The sequence below is a fragment of the Cryptomeria japonica genome, chromosome 4, assembly GCF_030272615.1.
Source record: "Cryptomeria japonica chromosome 4, Sugi_1.0, whole genome shotgun sequence".
NCBI classification, from domain to species: Eukaryota; Viridiplantae; Streptophyta; class Pinopsida; order Cupressales; family Cupressaceae; genus Cryptomeria; species Cryptomeria japonica.
The window spans coordinates 693,472,965-693,488,626 of NC_081408.1; the positions used below are offsets into that span (position 1 = coordinate 693,472,965).

General features: G+C 35.3%; 1 protein-coding gene across 1 annotated transcript in view; it reads left to right on the forward strand.

The window, feature by feature from the left end:
• LOC131041643 (protein TRAUCO) overlaps nt 1-13,644 on the forward strand; it is a 34,483-nt gene extending 20,839 nt beyond the window's left edge. Inside the window, exon 2 of the mRNA XM_057974801.2 lies at nt 13,101-13,644. Coding sequence (XP_057830784.2) covers nt 13,101-13,396 — 296 coding nt within the window. The 3' untranslated portion in view covers nt 13,397-13,644. The remainder of the gene's footprint in view (nt 1-13,100) is intronic.
• The last annotated feature ends 2,018 nt before the right edge of the window (nt 13,645-15,662 follow it).

The window sequence follows — 15,662 nt, forward strand, 5'->3', positions numbered from 1 at the left end:
TTAGGGTAGTGAAGCTATGTATATGATTCACATGCTCTCATCTCTCCAACTCCCGTTCCAACTGGACCTCTATACATTAATCCGGCATACTCATGAGCTCTGGCAAGTGAATATATGAGATAGGAACTCATGTGGAATGTCTTAGTGCGCCAAAGTCTCTTCAACTTTATGTCAATGTTATTGCTTATGATTCTTGCCCAATTGATCTTTTCCTTTCCATTTGACATTGTCTCCATAAAGTAGAACATCCAGTTCTCAAACTGATACACTTGAGGACTTTTGGTAACTCGGTTGAGTAGAGTGATCAAATCACCAAACTCTTCCTTAAAATCAATTATGTGTAGCTTGCTAGGAACTTTTGATATGCTGGGTCTAGTCTTCAATACCCAATTCTTGTTGATTATGCCCAAGCATCTGTCGGGATTGTAATCATAAACTGCTTGCACTCCTCCTTTGCTCTTGTAGATCATGCCACTTGGTTTGGATATGTGGAAAGGTTCGCTGATAGCTGTCTCAGATAGGTAAGCAAGTACTCTACCATCAGGTGCCACCACCTTTCTATTGCTGGCATCATAATGCTTGGCGCACTCTACTATCAATTTGTTGCATTGGATGGCCGAAAGGAAACCTGCCGCCTTCACTATCCTGCTCTCAATCATCTTTTGTGAGAGTTCGGATGGCTTGCTTGTGTATAGGGGACCTTGAAACTTCATTATATTGAACTGTCCAAGATTGGTGTCTCCTACATTGCTCCAAAATGAAGTGATCTTGGTTTCAGGCGCCACTCCTCTCGAGTCCTCCTTGATGAGAGTTTACTTGGAGATCGTTCTTGCCTTAGGGGCTGCCATGCTCTACCTGAAAGAGGCGTCTAAGTTAGGGTGATGATATAATTTTAATGCCCTATAAAACGCTATAGATTAGTAATTCTTCCTAAAAGCATATAAGATCATTAATATCCTGAAGAACTACTAAAATCCTAGGTGTAAGTAAAATCCTAGACTTATCTATAACCTGAAAATTGTCATGTAATTGAATGAATTGCATCCTTAAACATGTTAGATGATCAAAATGTAATGAATCAAAGCATCTTATGATTAGAATCACATGTAAATAGTAATCATGAAGTTGTACCAGTGCATAATAAGGGTCTGATTTTAATGAAAATGATCAAATAAACTTACTTCAGACCTGCAAATCAATTCTAAATGGACTGGTAACTTCAAGTTGATCGCTTATTTGGCAAAGTTGCCTTTTATATCAATGCGCTCTTGATAGCAAATGCTAATGGTTTTGCTGATTGCTGATCTCTCTATTGAATTTGTTGTTTGCAATGATGAATTCACTGATCTTTAATGAAGTTCGCAAGGTGTTTGAGGTCTTGATCGCTGATTTTGGGTGGAATTTGCCTTGCCTTGATGAAAATTGCTGATGGTTAAGACAAAATTGCTATCCTTTGAATGACTTTGCCTTTGCTTTATCAAAATCGCTATCACTTGTTGGAGGAATTTCACATAGCCCGAGTAAGATTGCTATTCATGAAGCAAAGAATCGTGGATTGATCAAATGAAATGATCAATCGAGCCTTTATAGAGATGATAAGATGTGTCTATGGTTTGCATTAAGTCAACTTGTTGCTCCAATTAAATGTTTGTAATCACGTTTCCCAAGACAAGGCCAACTTGCCTTTCTTTCAAATTTAAATAAAAACGTCTCTCTCTTGGATGGGCCCTTTACCTTAGGCATAAGTGCCTTCAATGTCATCTCTATCACTAAATTAAGCAAAATTGAAAAAGCTTGGACTTTTAGTAGGACACTGATTGGATTGGAAGAAAGTTCAGACTTTGAAGGGGGCATCGATTGAGCAAGTCAAGGCAGATTGGACTTTTGAGGGCTCACTGACTGGGCTCAAGAAAAGTTCAGACTTTTGGCACCCCACCGATTGGAAGAGTTTGGGCTTTTAGGGGGTCATTGACTGAGGTGCAAACATGTCTTCATTTCACATTGAAATGCCATGAATTAATCTTCTTTGATCATCCTCTTGATCGTCAACTTCATCTTAATCTTCCATCTTCAGGCGGGAACTTTCACCGGGCATTGACTGAGCTCAAAGTGAGGTCATGGTTTAGGTAGGGCATTGAATGTGAAAGTTCGGACTTTCACTAGGTCACTGACAGTGCTCAAAGATAGTTAACTTCACTTACTCAATTGCCTATACTTTTTCAAACATCAAGCTTTAACCTTCAAAAGATGTTCGTCTTGCTTATCAAAACATCATCACCTTAGATTGGACCTTGGAGGGGTCATTGACTAAGCAAAGGGGAGATCGGGTTTTGGAGGAGACATCGACTGAAAAAGTTTGGACTTTTGAGGGGTCATTGATTGTTAGCTGAGAAAGTTTAGACTTTTGGGGGGTCGCTGACTATCAACTAGGCCAAGTGAGGGATTTGTGTGGTCACTGACTGTGACTTGACTTAACCAAATATTGAGCAAAAATCACTCACCTTGCCAACTCAACGGGTCCTTAGTCGTTGTTTGAAGCTTTCTTCACAGTCTAAGTCTCCATACAACATCATTGATTTGGATCTCTAAGCAATCCCTATGCTTGGTTCTAACATCTTCATCTCATCTAAAGGATCGGACTACTACCTAACCTAACCAAAACCCTAAAACTAAAGCAAAAGAGGGGGTCCCCATTTGTGATGGGGCGATGTGTGAAATGGTCACAACACAACGTATGCCATTTATTATGTTGGAGTAAAATATTGGTTTGGGATTAAATTCTTTATTGAGGATGATGAATTTGGCTTCTTTGCACTCTAATTTCTATGATTTATCTTGTTAGAGGCGATTTCTTAAATATTTTGGTTATAGCTCTTTTCTCGTGTAGCATTGGTCAATGGTTTCTGGTTTATGCATGGCTTAGTTGTGTTGGGCACTTTATTGGATGGTAAAATATCAATGTGGTTGTAGGAGTCATGACCCTTATTGCAAGTGAAAGATTTTTGACTATAATATGAGGAAATTTTCATTGCATGGAGAGTGTGTTGGGGATGGATTATGTGGAGTGTGGCGATTTTGTGTTCTCCAAAGAAACTATTATGAAAATGTTTCTTGGCTAAAATACAAGAAGCCATTTTGACAAAGGGTGTTCATATGTGGGTGTTGTAGGGTTTGGTTGAACTGCATCGCTGCAAACAGCTGGATGGGGTGGTGGGCTCAATGATGAGCCCACTAGTCCCACTGATTGCAGCTTTGGATGATTTGGTTGATAATGCCAATTTTATCTTTTAACAACTTGTGGAGGTTAATCAATTTATTAAACGCCTTCATTCCATTTGTCCTATATTTGAGGAGTTTTATTCACTAGCAAGTGGTGTTCCATATTGATTATATTCTTGATTTTAGGAGCTCTTTCATCTTGTTTGATTTGGATGGAAATAAGGTGACTTGGTAGGTGTTGAGCAATGAAGAGATTCACAAGGTCCATATCTTGGCCTTGCCTACTAAGAGCCATGTTTCTCGGCTTGATCCACAATAGGTCGTAGTTTTCCTCAAAGGGCTTTTGGCAAGGTGTTTGTTGGTTGGGTGTTTGTGGATGAAGATGAGTGGTATGATGGCCTGTTTCTCTCACAAGGTGGTGGTGGTTGGGGGTACACTTGAGGCTTCTTGTTAATTTGTTTAGGTTTTGATTTCTTTGGTCTCCTTTGTTTGTGAGAATGCTTTTTTTGTTCAGTTCTCTTCTGCTGTTGCTGTTTTGAGCTTGATTGGCTCTCATATATAGTTTTAGTGTTTTTTGTTTTGTAATTTGTTGCTTTAGCTTTTTGGGTGCGGTCCCCTAGAATTGAATCCTAAAAAAATTAAAATTAATATAATCAAAATAAAATTTAATATGTTCAGTTTTTAAACTAGTAGTAAACAATAATCAATAATTATTAATCATTAATATTCTATCATAAATATATTATTACATTATATTAACATAATTACGCATATTACATAATATAAGATTATAACCAAGTTTAATCTTTCCAATTCAGAATTTTTAACAGCATACAAAATCTTCAAACAGGTGGCCTCAGAAGCTTTGGGTTTGATCTCCTTATCAATGGACATAATAGCAACTCTAATAGAACAACCAAAATGTGTACGTGGGACTGCCCAATAAAAAGGTCTTTGAGCAACATTCAAGTATAGAGATGCCGGAAGTGGGTTGAATACAATGAATAGGCAACAAGAGGGCCGTTAGAAGTGCTTTAGCCAACACATCTTCAAGTAGGTGGGGTGAAGTTTAATTGCAGATAATTCTGTTGGTAAGAATAAAATTTATAGAGCTTTAACAATGATATCAAAAGAACGAATTTAGGGTTCCTGGTTTACTGCTTTTTGAAGTTTAAATTTGGGGGTGGTGGTTGGTGGGGGCATATCTTGTTATGCCCCCTTTTCAAAATTTAAAAAATAAAATAAGATAATATTTTGAGTAGGCCTGATTACTTAATAAAGAAAAAGGCCATTTAAATATTATTTAACGTTTAAAATTAAAAATGAAGTGTTTTTTCAAAATATAAGTCAAAAGGGGTATTTGGATGCAATTTAAAAAGTATTTTTAAATACTTTGAGGGAAAATAAAAATAAAAATAAAATTAAATAAATGGGGGCCCCAGGGAAAAAGGCAACTATATAAAAGGAGGCAGGAGCACAAGGCAATTCATCTGATTATGTCATTTACCTTTTCTGTCAATTTTAAGTTTGAGTGCCTTCAAGGATGAAAATCTTGGCATGCTCGCGATTGGAGGTGAAAACCCTTTGGTTTCCATCGTGGGTCTGAGGACGAAAACTGTGTCACTTATTGGATGCAATTCTACTCAGAAATCACAATTGTGCTGAAGCGATTTGGATTTGCGAGATTTGGAGGTTTTCATCCTATTGACTAATTGAGATGCATTTTCATCCTATTTGGAGTTTTGGACTTCAGTATTTGTTGCACATTAATACATGTTGATGATCATAAATTAATTTAAGTAGGATCTGGCATTTGTTTATCATTTCAGTTGCACACATATATAAGAAATTGTCTATTTCTTAAGAATGTCCGACTGGAGACATGACATTTCTTCCTTGTCCCTGCATCCCAGGGATGTCCCCGTCCTGGAAACTTTAGAGGTTTTTTTAAGGAGGGGTGTGCCCCCATGGAACACTATGTTTATTAGGCTGCTATCCATCTATTATAAAGTTGATGGCAGACTGTACAAGGTTTTCTCATTTTATTCTGCTAACCATCTAGTAGTTTAAGGAATCTTAGGAATATTTTTCTTTGGCAAGATTTCTCCTAATTACATTCACTTTGGAGATCCACTAAAAAAACATTTTGCAGCTCCCTTCAAATTATCCAATAGATAGTCAAATATGAGGGACCGGACTCTTGCCTTTAATACACAGTGAATCAAATACTTTTAATACATACCAAGACTACCAGGAAATGGAGATCACGACAATTGCAGCTGTGGCAGACAAGTATTGGTGTTGGCAGTGACACAATGATGCCATTTTTAAATTATGGATATAAAGGTCAGAAACATTAAGTATCCTTTTAATACATACCAAGACTACCAGGAAATGGAGATCACGACAATTGCAGCTGTGGCAGACAAGTATTGGTGTTGGCAGTGACACAATGATGCCATTTTTAAATTATGGATATAAAGGTCAGAAACATTAAGTATCTGAATAGAAATGTAAATTTCAGAAAAGGGAAAATTTAAAATTCATTTACTAAACAATTTTAAAAAGACAATTGTATTTTTTTTTTAATTTACTGAAGTATACAAATGAAATTAGGCACGTGAAATGGTTGATTAGGATTAATCAGTAGTTCCAGGGGTCACTTTGGCCATTTTCAAAATTGTTTTTTAATAAGAGCATTAAATGCGAGGAGACATAATGGTAGATGCAGCATTATGCCTCCAAGTCTAGAGTACATAACAGCAAAAGTTAGAATGTAGGTGCACAAGAACAAAGATCAAGATATTGTGATAAATTGAGAACTGAAAGCAAATAGAAGAACATGCGAGAACTGTATTGCAAGATTGTATTATGCCAGGTTCCTTACAGTTATTGAAGCGATCAAATTTATAACCTTTTGTTTCTAACTTTGCATGTTTGTTCAAAGACTATCTATGTTATGTTAAGATACATGAGAGGTAGACACATGAGAGTTAGACAAATAGATGTTTTGGCTGTTCAAATTAGCTCAAACACTTGTCTTTTGATAGTTTTCTTTTTCGCTTTATCATTTTTTTGTACTCACCATAGAACATCTGTGTTGAATATGGTTGATAATGCTGGCTTAGCTATGCAGCATAAAGTCTTGAGAGTTAGGATCTTACAGTATGATCACATGTGCTTGAGATGACCTGAAGTTAATGGTGAAGGTCACTTGTGGCATAGAGTACAACTGCTATACTGCAATATGATCAAAGTACCAATATACCAAATCCTCCTCAATAATTAGTGGTCCCCATTTTGACGAGTTCTCTTGCAAATCCTCCTTTACAGTATGATACCAAGTTATCTAGCAAATCATTTCCCTTGGTAAGGAACTTGACTTACTTGGACAATTAGTAGATAAGAATTGCTCGTTTCCTTGTTTATTTGACTTGGGCATAATAACTTGATCTGCTTCTGCTGGCATGGTAAAATTAGGATTAGTATTTATCTATTGACCGAGGTAATATTACAACATTAGGTGTGCCTGATAAAGGTAGGAAATAATGGTGCAAGAGTTTAGCATTGAGAACTAGACTAAGACCAAGATAAGTTGGTAGATCGAGTTCAAGAGCACTGTCTCCAACCTTTTAAATAATAGTGTATGAGCCATGCATTGTCACCCATTTTTAATTGCTGTGGTGCTTGATGCCAATTGTTGTGTTGCTTGTATCTAGCATTGGCCCTTGGCAGTATGCTTTGTACTTGTAGTTGCTATTGGTATACTGTACATATGCTCTATAAATATCATTGCAGTTGAAGGTGGCATAGGATAGGCTACATCAATGGGAGCCAATAGTTGGAAACCAAACAAATCTTGGATGAATTGTATTCATTAGAGTTGAGCAAAGCTCTATGTTAACTATGCAGAATGAAAGATAGAATTTCATCCCAATTTGATGCTTCCTAGAGTTGTATTCTCGTATGAGATGCACAATCATCTATGCACTACATCTGTTTGTCCATTAGTTTGAGGATAGAAGCATGGACTTGAACAACTTTAGTTCTAGAAGTTACTCAAGAATCTGGTATCTGTATTTACTATGCTAGCGGGAAGGTTCCAAAATGAACTGGTACATTATGAAAGTACAAGTAAGTTGTTTTTAAAGTTGAGGTAGTATTTTTTACAAGGCAGTAGAATCAGCATCTTAAAGAGTCTATCCACTAAGACACACACGCAATAATTACCGTACTTAGTAGTTAGTACTAGCCACTAGGTATACTTAAAAGAAAATCCATGGAAATCAATTCCCAAGATCTGTTCAACACCAGTAAAAGGAGTATACATTCCTCGCTTCCCGTTGGTTGGTGTGGCTATAGTACAGACAATATTGGCTATGATGCATTTTGCAACATCGGACTTTAGATGTGGCCAAAATAAGTACTTCTTCAATATCATTAGGGTCTTTTTAACTCTAAAATGACCAAATAACTTTGCTGAAGTGAGACTCCCATATTGATTTCTAACATTTTCTTCATACTGTGTGCAAAAGTGTCCCAAGAAATATGATAGTTCATATTACAAGTAGCAATTTTGAATCAATTTATGTTCTGATATATGCAAAGCTCGAATCTGATTTATACATTTCTTTCCAAGAGTTAGTCTCATTTCCACTCGTGAGGCACAGAGAATAGCTCGGACCAGGGGTTTGCACATATAATTATTATACAATCAACACTTCCCCTTCTTATGCCTAATGTTTAAGTGGACTGCTGAAATTATGTTGCTCATTTCTATGCCGCTCTTGCTGCACTGTGATCTATCTGGTTGATGGTTTCCATTTCTATGTGGTGCTTCTAATGCCATTGTATGTAAGAACAATAGTATAGAACAGAGAAGAAAATTTCTTTCTTGGGAATATCTTGGCAAACTAAAGATAAAAATATTTTCAGTTTTTTAAAATTTTTATTAGGAAAAATGGTAAGTCTGGGAAAATATTGGGAACCCAAAAAACACAGTAAAAAGAGAGGAATAACTGATTTTTTTTACATTTGAGGAATAACTGATTTTTGTTTTTAACATTTAAACTTTAAAGCCATCCTAATTGCATAGAGATAAGAGAGTGTTTGCCACAAATATTGAATCATGGATTATCCTCATTTATTTTGAGATTGCTGATTATGGTGTACACTGCATGGTGCATTATTATACAGTTAAAAGTTCAAATCTTCAAAATCAGTTACTCACTACAAATATTAAGCTACAATGTAACATAAACTGTAAATTATTACAAAGCAGGTGGAACCAATGAGGCTAGCTGCTATGAAATATGATCAACTATAGGGCTGCAGTTCCTGCTATTTTTGCAACGGATTATATATAATGAAGTTATGCTATATCAAGAAACTTTTTTCTATGAACAAGTTCTAGCCGGAAGTTCTAACTGGGTTGCCTACAATTACCTAGTTAATTCATGCACTGAGTTATACCACTATTCAGTGCCAAGTAATACAAAACAAGGGTTTTTATCCTCCCAATCTGATGTAAAGCTAGTACAAAGGAATCTGTGGATGTTTACTCAATCCTCATGCTATGCTTTAACATTGTAATCGGCAGCTAGGAGAAGTAGCAAGGCACCATGTTTCTTATGAAGAACGTAACAATTGACCATCTCCATATCCTAAACCATTGCTTACAATAGGGATGTAGTTTTTTGTGCTCAGAACATTCTACATTACCACAATTATATCACCTTTGCCAAGAGATGTGCAGGGTTACTGACATAGCTCACACAGACTAACTCGCACTGAGCTTATCAGAATCTGCACTCAAAAGCTATGGCAACATTTGAAGGGTTTGCTTCATAGATTGCATGTTGGCGGAAATGCTATGGTTGTTTAAGAGAAACATTACAAATCTCCTATGTCATAGGTTCTTGGCTAAGGTCCCCCAGATCTAGGTGCCACCCACACTTAGTTCAGATTTTGGGTTTATTTGGCCAGACAAAGCTAGGCGCACCCGGACCAAACTTAACAGATTTTGGTAGAAAGCCTGCACATTTTTGACAATTTTTTAAACATTTTTTTCCAATTTATTACTACCTACAGTCCTTAGGGTTGGAGGAAGCTGAATTAGCTGTGAACTGAGGCTGAGGCTCATCCCTTGCTAAAGCGAGAGCATGAACAGAGCCATCAGAACATATTTATTTTCGTTCAAGACTGATAGGGCAACAGAGGTTAAGCTTTGACAAAATTCTTTTATATATTAACGTGTAATGTTAATAACTTAATGTATTTAATAATTAAATATGTAATCCAAGTTACTGAATTTGGTACGGATACGGGTATGGGTATGTAGTTTCGGTATGCTGGTATGACAAATTTTTTTGAAGGGGGTTGGGTACGTTTTGGGTACGCCTGTTTAATAAACATATAAAATCATAAATATAGACATATTTAATACCTAAAAACACTATATTAATGCCATAATAATATACATCCATATTATATTAAATTTATTAACTACCATCTTAATACCATATTAATACAAATTATACTATATTATTTATTTTTTAAACATGCTAAATATTAATAATAAATATTAAAAAATAAAAGTAGAACTATATTCCTATCACTATTTTTCAAATCCTATTAATATAAATACTAAATACGACATTCATAAAATAACACACACATAATAATAACAAAATTAACAATAAATATTAATTTAATATTAATTAACATAATTTAATATAACTAATTTAAGTTTAAATTTAATAAACAATAGAATTCATTAAAATGATTGTAAGCTTAATAATAATAATAGATGATATTAAATTTAATAAAATTTTAATAAATCAAAAACCTAAAATTATAGTTAAAACTTATATAGAGTAAGTTTAATCAAAGAAGAGAAAAACAAAAACTCTCATCCGGAATGCAACATTTGGACTATTCTCCCACTATCCTGACTGGAGGCTGTTCGAATGGATGGAAGACAATAGCCATGAAGTCTGAAATGAGATAGAGGAGTGGATACCCCCCACTGGCTACTGCTGGCATCGAGGCTGTTTGAATGGAAGACGAGATATTCCAAAGGCAAGGGTGGGGGAAATTTGTAAGTGTGACCTGAACAGAATATTTGTTGTCCTGTGACACACATGCAAACCATGCCATCAAAGTCTTCCTCATCTGCTACTGCTTGCGAAATTACATTGAAAAATATTGTTGTTTATGGTTAAAACGGTTAAAGAAAAGTCAATGAATTTTTTTATCAACCATTGGAATCGCTGTGAAAACCCCTTGTATGAGTTGGAATCGGCCAAGTACGTTGCATGATGATTCTAAAGAAATCCACTTCAAGAATATTGTACCCTGCTTGATTCCACAGACGTTTTGTATATGAATCCGATTTGGAAACGCATCGTACCTGGATACGCAAGGATTTTCCGCCGATTCGGTAATGTTTAGAAGACTTTCATGGTAACATGTATGTAAGGTAGTGTAACTATATTCATATGGAAATGAATACTAGATGAAATGGAATATATTAACACATTAACATTTCAATGTCAATTGTCAATATATTAATACTGAAAATGATATTTTATATTTTAATACACAATGTTAATAATTTTAAAAATTAATAATATATTAATATATATTAACTTCAACATTATTACTATAAGGTTATGGTGTGAATAAGGTATTTTAGCTAACTAGTTCACCAGAAGGTCCTATTCATATGTTTAAGTTTGCTTAGGTCCTAGGAATTTTTTCAAAAGTCTTAGTTGTTTTGATGAGATCTTATTTTATTTCATTTACTTCTTGTGTCCTAGGTCACTTAATATTTGTCATCTTAGTTGTCTCATGTCATAGGATTAAGACACATGTCATGATCTTGTCTAATCCTATCTCTCAACCTTGCCTATATAAGCAAGACATCATATGTACATAATTCATTCAATCGAATCCATTGTGCCCATTTACCATCTTGGAGGCAGTTGGAGAAAATGTGTTCAAATTGGACCTACCTCTGTTTATGAGATTCCATTCAGTGATCAATTGTGAGTACCTTCAGTTGTATGAGCCATCCTTGTTGGATGAAGAAATAGAACACAAGCAAGTAATTTTCTGAGGATGTTGTGTTTCAACTGAAGCATAGAGAGTCTAGAAGGGGAGGAAGAGTCTTGGCAAGTGGGAAATAAGAACTGAAGCATAGAGGGACTACAAGGGGAGGAAGAGTCTTGGCAAGTGGGACATGAGGGGCAAACAATTAAGCAAGCCTGATGGTACTCCAAGGGGAATGTGGGGGAATTGTTTCCTCACTTCCCAACAACCTTTTGTAGGACCAAAAGTCTCTAAGAGAGGAGGTATGATCCTAAAAGACCCAGAAGTCTAGAATAGGAATCAGAGTTTTTTTTTTCCAAATTTTGAAAGTGTAAGTACTTGTCTTATGACAGTCACAACTGTCTCCTGTTGTTAGGCATGGTTTCAGAATCAGCAATGTCATTTTTGAAAATTCAATTGTGGTCTTGCAACTGTAGGGGCTGTTTTAGAAAGGTTGTCCTGAATCTGATTGCCTAATTAGTGGTTTCATATGTGTAAGAAACAACATTGGAAGTGAGCAATTACAACATTTGATGTTCAAATTTCACAAGGGAAGCTACCAGTATGGTAGGATCTTCCCAAAACATAAGTGAATGTTTGAAAACCTGTAGCTCAAGGAGGTTGAAAATGTTTAACTTTATATGCATCCACCAAAGCAAGGAAAATACAGTTCCATTTCTGAAGGAAACTTGACAAAGCAAAAGCAGGCACTGAATTGCAATCTCTTTTTTTGCTTGATTTTTCCAGATTAATATGGATGAGGTAGATGTAATATTGGCTCTTATCACTTGATTTTTCCTCCATTAATGGAGGTTTTCCAGCGTAGTGTTGTCATTTTGTATGATATTTAATGATTCACATCCAGTTGAATTCACATACCAACTGGGCCTTAAGGCGTAGTTGATATATTGAGTTAGAACAAGTGAATTTCGTGATTTATAGTTTCCTAGGTAAAAGTTTGATGAAATTATGGATCAAAGAATCTTTCTGGATTGAGCTTCTTAGCTGTTCAGTAAAGCTTTCTACAAGACCTTATGAGTGCATTGAGGATCAATCAATACATGTCTCTGCTCCATTACCTTTCCTTAGACAAAATTGTATGCTTAAATTCATCAGAAGAGGTCATTTTCAATTCTTACGAGCTTATGCCCTTGGTAAATTTCTTTTGAATAATACTGCTACCCTAACTTGTTCTGGCTGCGGCTGCTGTCTGCATTCAGGATTTGATAGCTATGTCCTTGGTGTTAATTATTTCTGGACCCTTTGTTTATTATATGAATTTTCATATTCATAAGAAAGTTTATCCCTATGTAATTATCATTATTGATCTCAATAATGCATGCAGTTTTGGTTAATATTGTTTAGAGATTGGGAAGTTAGAGATTTTGGGTGGCTGTTATTTGGAGAAAAAATTAATAATGACTTAGATTTTCTCCATCTCTGTGATTTTGTTTGTTAGAACTTGTTCCTTTAATTAGCTTCTTCCTCTTTTTATTTCTGGAATCCAAATAATTGAACTGGTCAGTTTACATTGAAGGGAAATTGCTAATGTTTAGTCCTTTCTGTTTTGCTAAGCTTGAACAGTATTATTCTGCACTGTATTGTTGGAAAATAAACTTTGGAATTTATTGTGTTGATTGTTGAGTAAATTTATATGCTCCGTGCCACTCTTCTTTCTATTGGCCATTTTTGATTAATTTGTTTATGTGTCTTGTCAATCTGACAAGTATACTTAAAACTTATAATCAATTCTTGCTGCTATTAATCTCACCATGCGAATTTTTGTGCAGGAAGTGAGATTTTGTTCTTTAAGAATGGTAAATGTCAAGACACTGCTTTCACCAATATATTTGCGGGCAGGTATTACCCTGCAGCTTCTATGTATACTCTTCCAAATAAACCCTCCTGTGTAGTGCAGTTTAATTTTGGGCCAGTATTTGATTGTTTCCCTGAGGACTTTGGTGGCCGGCCCCTCCCAAAGCCCATGTACGAGACTCCATTTTGTGGAATTAATGGGCAAGAGATCACACGAGGAGAGCCTTTTGTTGAAAATGGTCTAACTTCAGAAAAGAAAACCTTAATTTAATATATTTTTTAATTTTATAACTGAAGAAAGTAGCTATTTGCTGCTGTTAGATTTGTCCTTGTGGAGAAAAGCTTGATCATTGATTTCTAATGTTGGCAATTCTTTTAAGGTTTGTAGCATTCACTTCTTTAAATAGTTTATACAGAAAGGAGCTTGTGTTATGGTGACTGAAATGTCAAAGCTCAGGTGAACATTGTGAGTTATAGGCCCAAATATTGTTTATATGATGCTATCTATTCAATTGTGCATTTGACCAAGTAGTATCTGTTTTCCTTTCCATCATGATACTAAATTTCAGCATACCAATGTCAAAACAATATTTTTTATGCATTTAATATGCAACTGCCTTGTTGTTCGTTGCATGATTTACTTAGTCAAAGCGAAGAGATGGGAAGTCTTATTTCACACGCGATACCAGCATTTGATGAATCTAAAGGAAATTGTTTAAGGCAGGTTATGTTGATCTTTTATATTCATAGCACATTACATGGTCAATGAATGGATGGTTATTCTGCTTTTGTTGCCTGGTAGTTTTATCTTTGTATGAATCTGATCAGTCATTTTTGTTATTTTTTTTGACAGTGATAACTAAATTCAAAGATATTTATGTGTGTTTATGCTATGTATAATCCTATTGCTAATTGTCTAAGAGCTCATTATTTGAAAACAGATATTTTGACGGTCATCGTTGGAAGCTAGCTTCTGTTTATCATTGCCTTACAATAGAGGGGTAGTTGATATTTGTGATGTATTGTGATTGCATGGTTATTTATTTTGTCTTTCAGAATGAATTTCTTAGTGCAACTGTTTGTTTCAAACTTCAAACCCAGTCAAATTCAGAGCATTTACATCTGAAGGCCCCTGATATCATGCAATTCCTGTAAACTAATGATATACCCTTTTGACATCCGAAGCCATGCATAAGAATTGATTCAATATGAGTTTTAGCATAGAGATGCAAAAGTTTCCGAGTCTTTGATATATGATTTATGTAGCAATTCACTAATTACCATTGACTTTCTCAAAACTAGAGTGCCTGTTTTTTATTTGTTTAAAATCTATTACTAATTTATAATTACACATGTCTTACCTCAAAGACTCAACCTACACCAATGACTAGTGAATGGTCGCTGTTCCCACTCCTCTATTTGGTTCAACTCATAAGACTCAACCAATCACCTATTTCCTTGGTCCCTGTTGTCCAATGAAATTGTCTGATTGAAAATTACTTTCCAACCTCTTTTTATGTCCACAATTCATGGCAACATGGGAAATTTTTATTGATATGGAACGCTCTCAGTTAATTAACCTCTGGAATGGGCTAGTTTCCTTTTATTTTAGCTAAACCTAACTAGACTGAGAAAAGAGAGAATACTGAAATTAAGATGAACTATGGGAAATTGGTGCAATGTGCCAGAAGAGATCAACCTTTCTACCTACATCTTAGAGAAATCTTGCACATAATCTATTAGATCACAGAACCAGTTTTAGGACAATTAGAACAGTGTAAGATACAATAAATTCATAAACACTGATATGAAAAACGGATAATCATAGCAGCTATATTGAATACTTCAAGAGTTCACATGATTACATCTGGTAAAGGACTTGCTGAAGTTTGTTAAACATAAACTAATTATTGTATGACTTGTAAGTGAAATAGCTTGAGAAAGGGTTCTGCATACAAGTCTTTGATAGCATTAAGTTAATGAATCAAGTTTTAGTCTATTTGAGTGTCATTCTTTCATTTATAATATGTAAACTAAAATCTAAACATAGGAATGGCAGCCACAGACTAAAAATTATTTAGAATTCTTCTTCCTCTTTGTTTGGCAAGTTTTGGATTCCCCCCCCCTCCAACTTTTTCACTGAAGCGTGTGTTCACATTGACTTTGGACTGCAGTGGAGTGCGGTGCATGTAGTATTGCATTTCATAATGTTCTATATTGCTCAACTTCACTTCTGGAAATTTTGCATGTTTTAATTGCCACCAATTTGGTGATGTTCGTGGTTGTCTGATCCTAATTGAATATCACTTTCCTTTTCTTATCACAGTCATGGATCATATGCCTTTGATCAATGGGGCTTTTTATGTGATTGATGATTACTGTTCAATCTTTATTGATACTTTTTGACAAACCCTCAAGAGTCGCAGACCATCAATCACATGCAATATCAACTTGAATTTGTGGCTTTCTTGACATTGCACTCTCGGGTCATATTATGTATTCAATATCATATGGGCCCACTTCACCTTTTTGTTGAC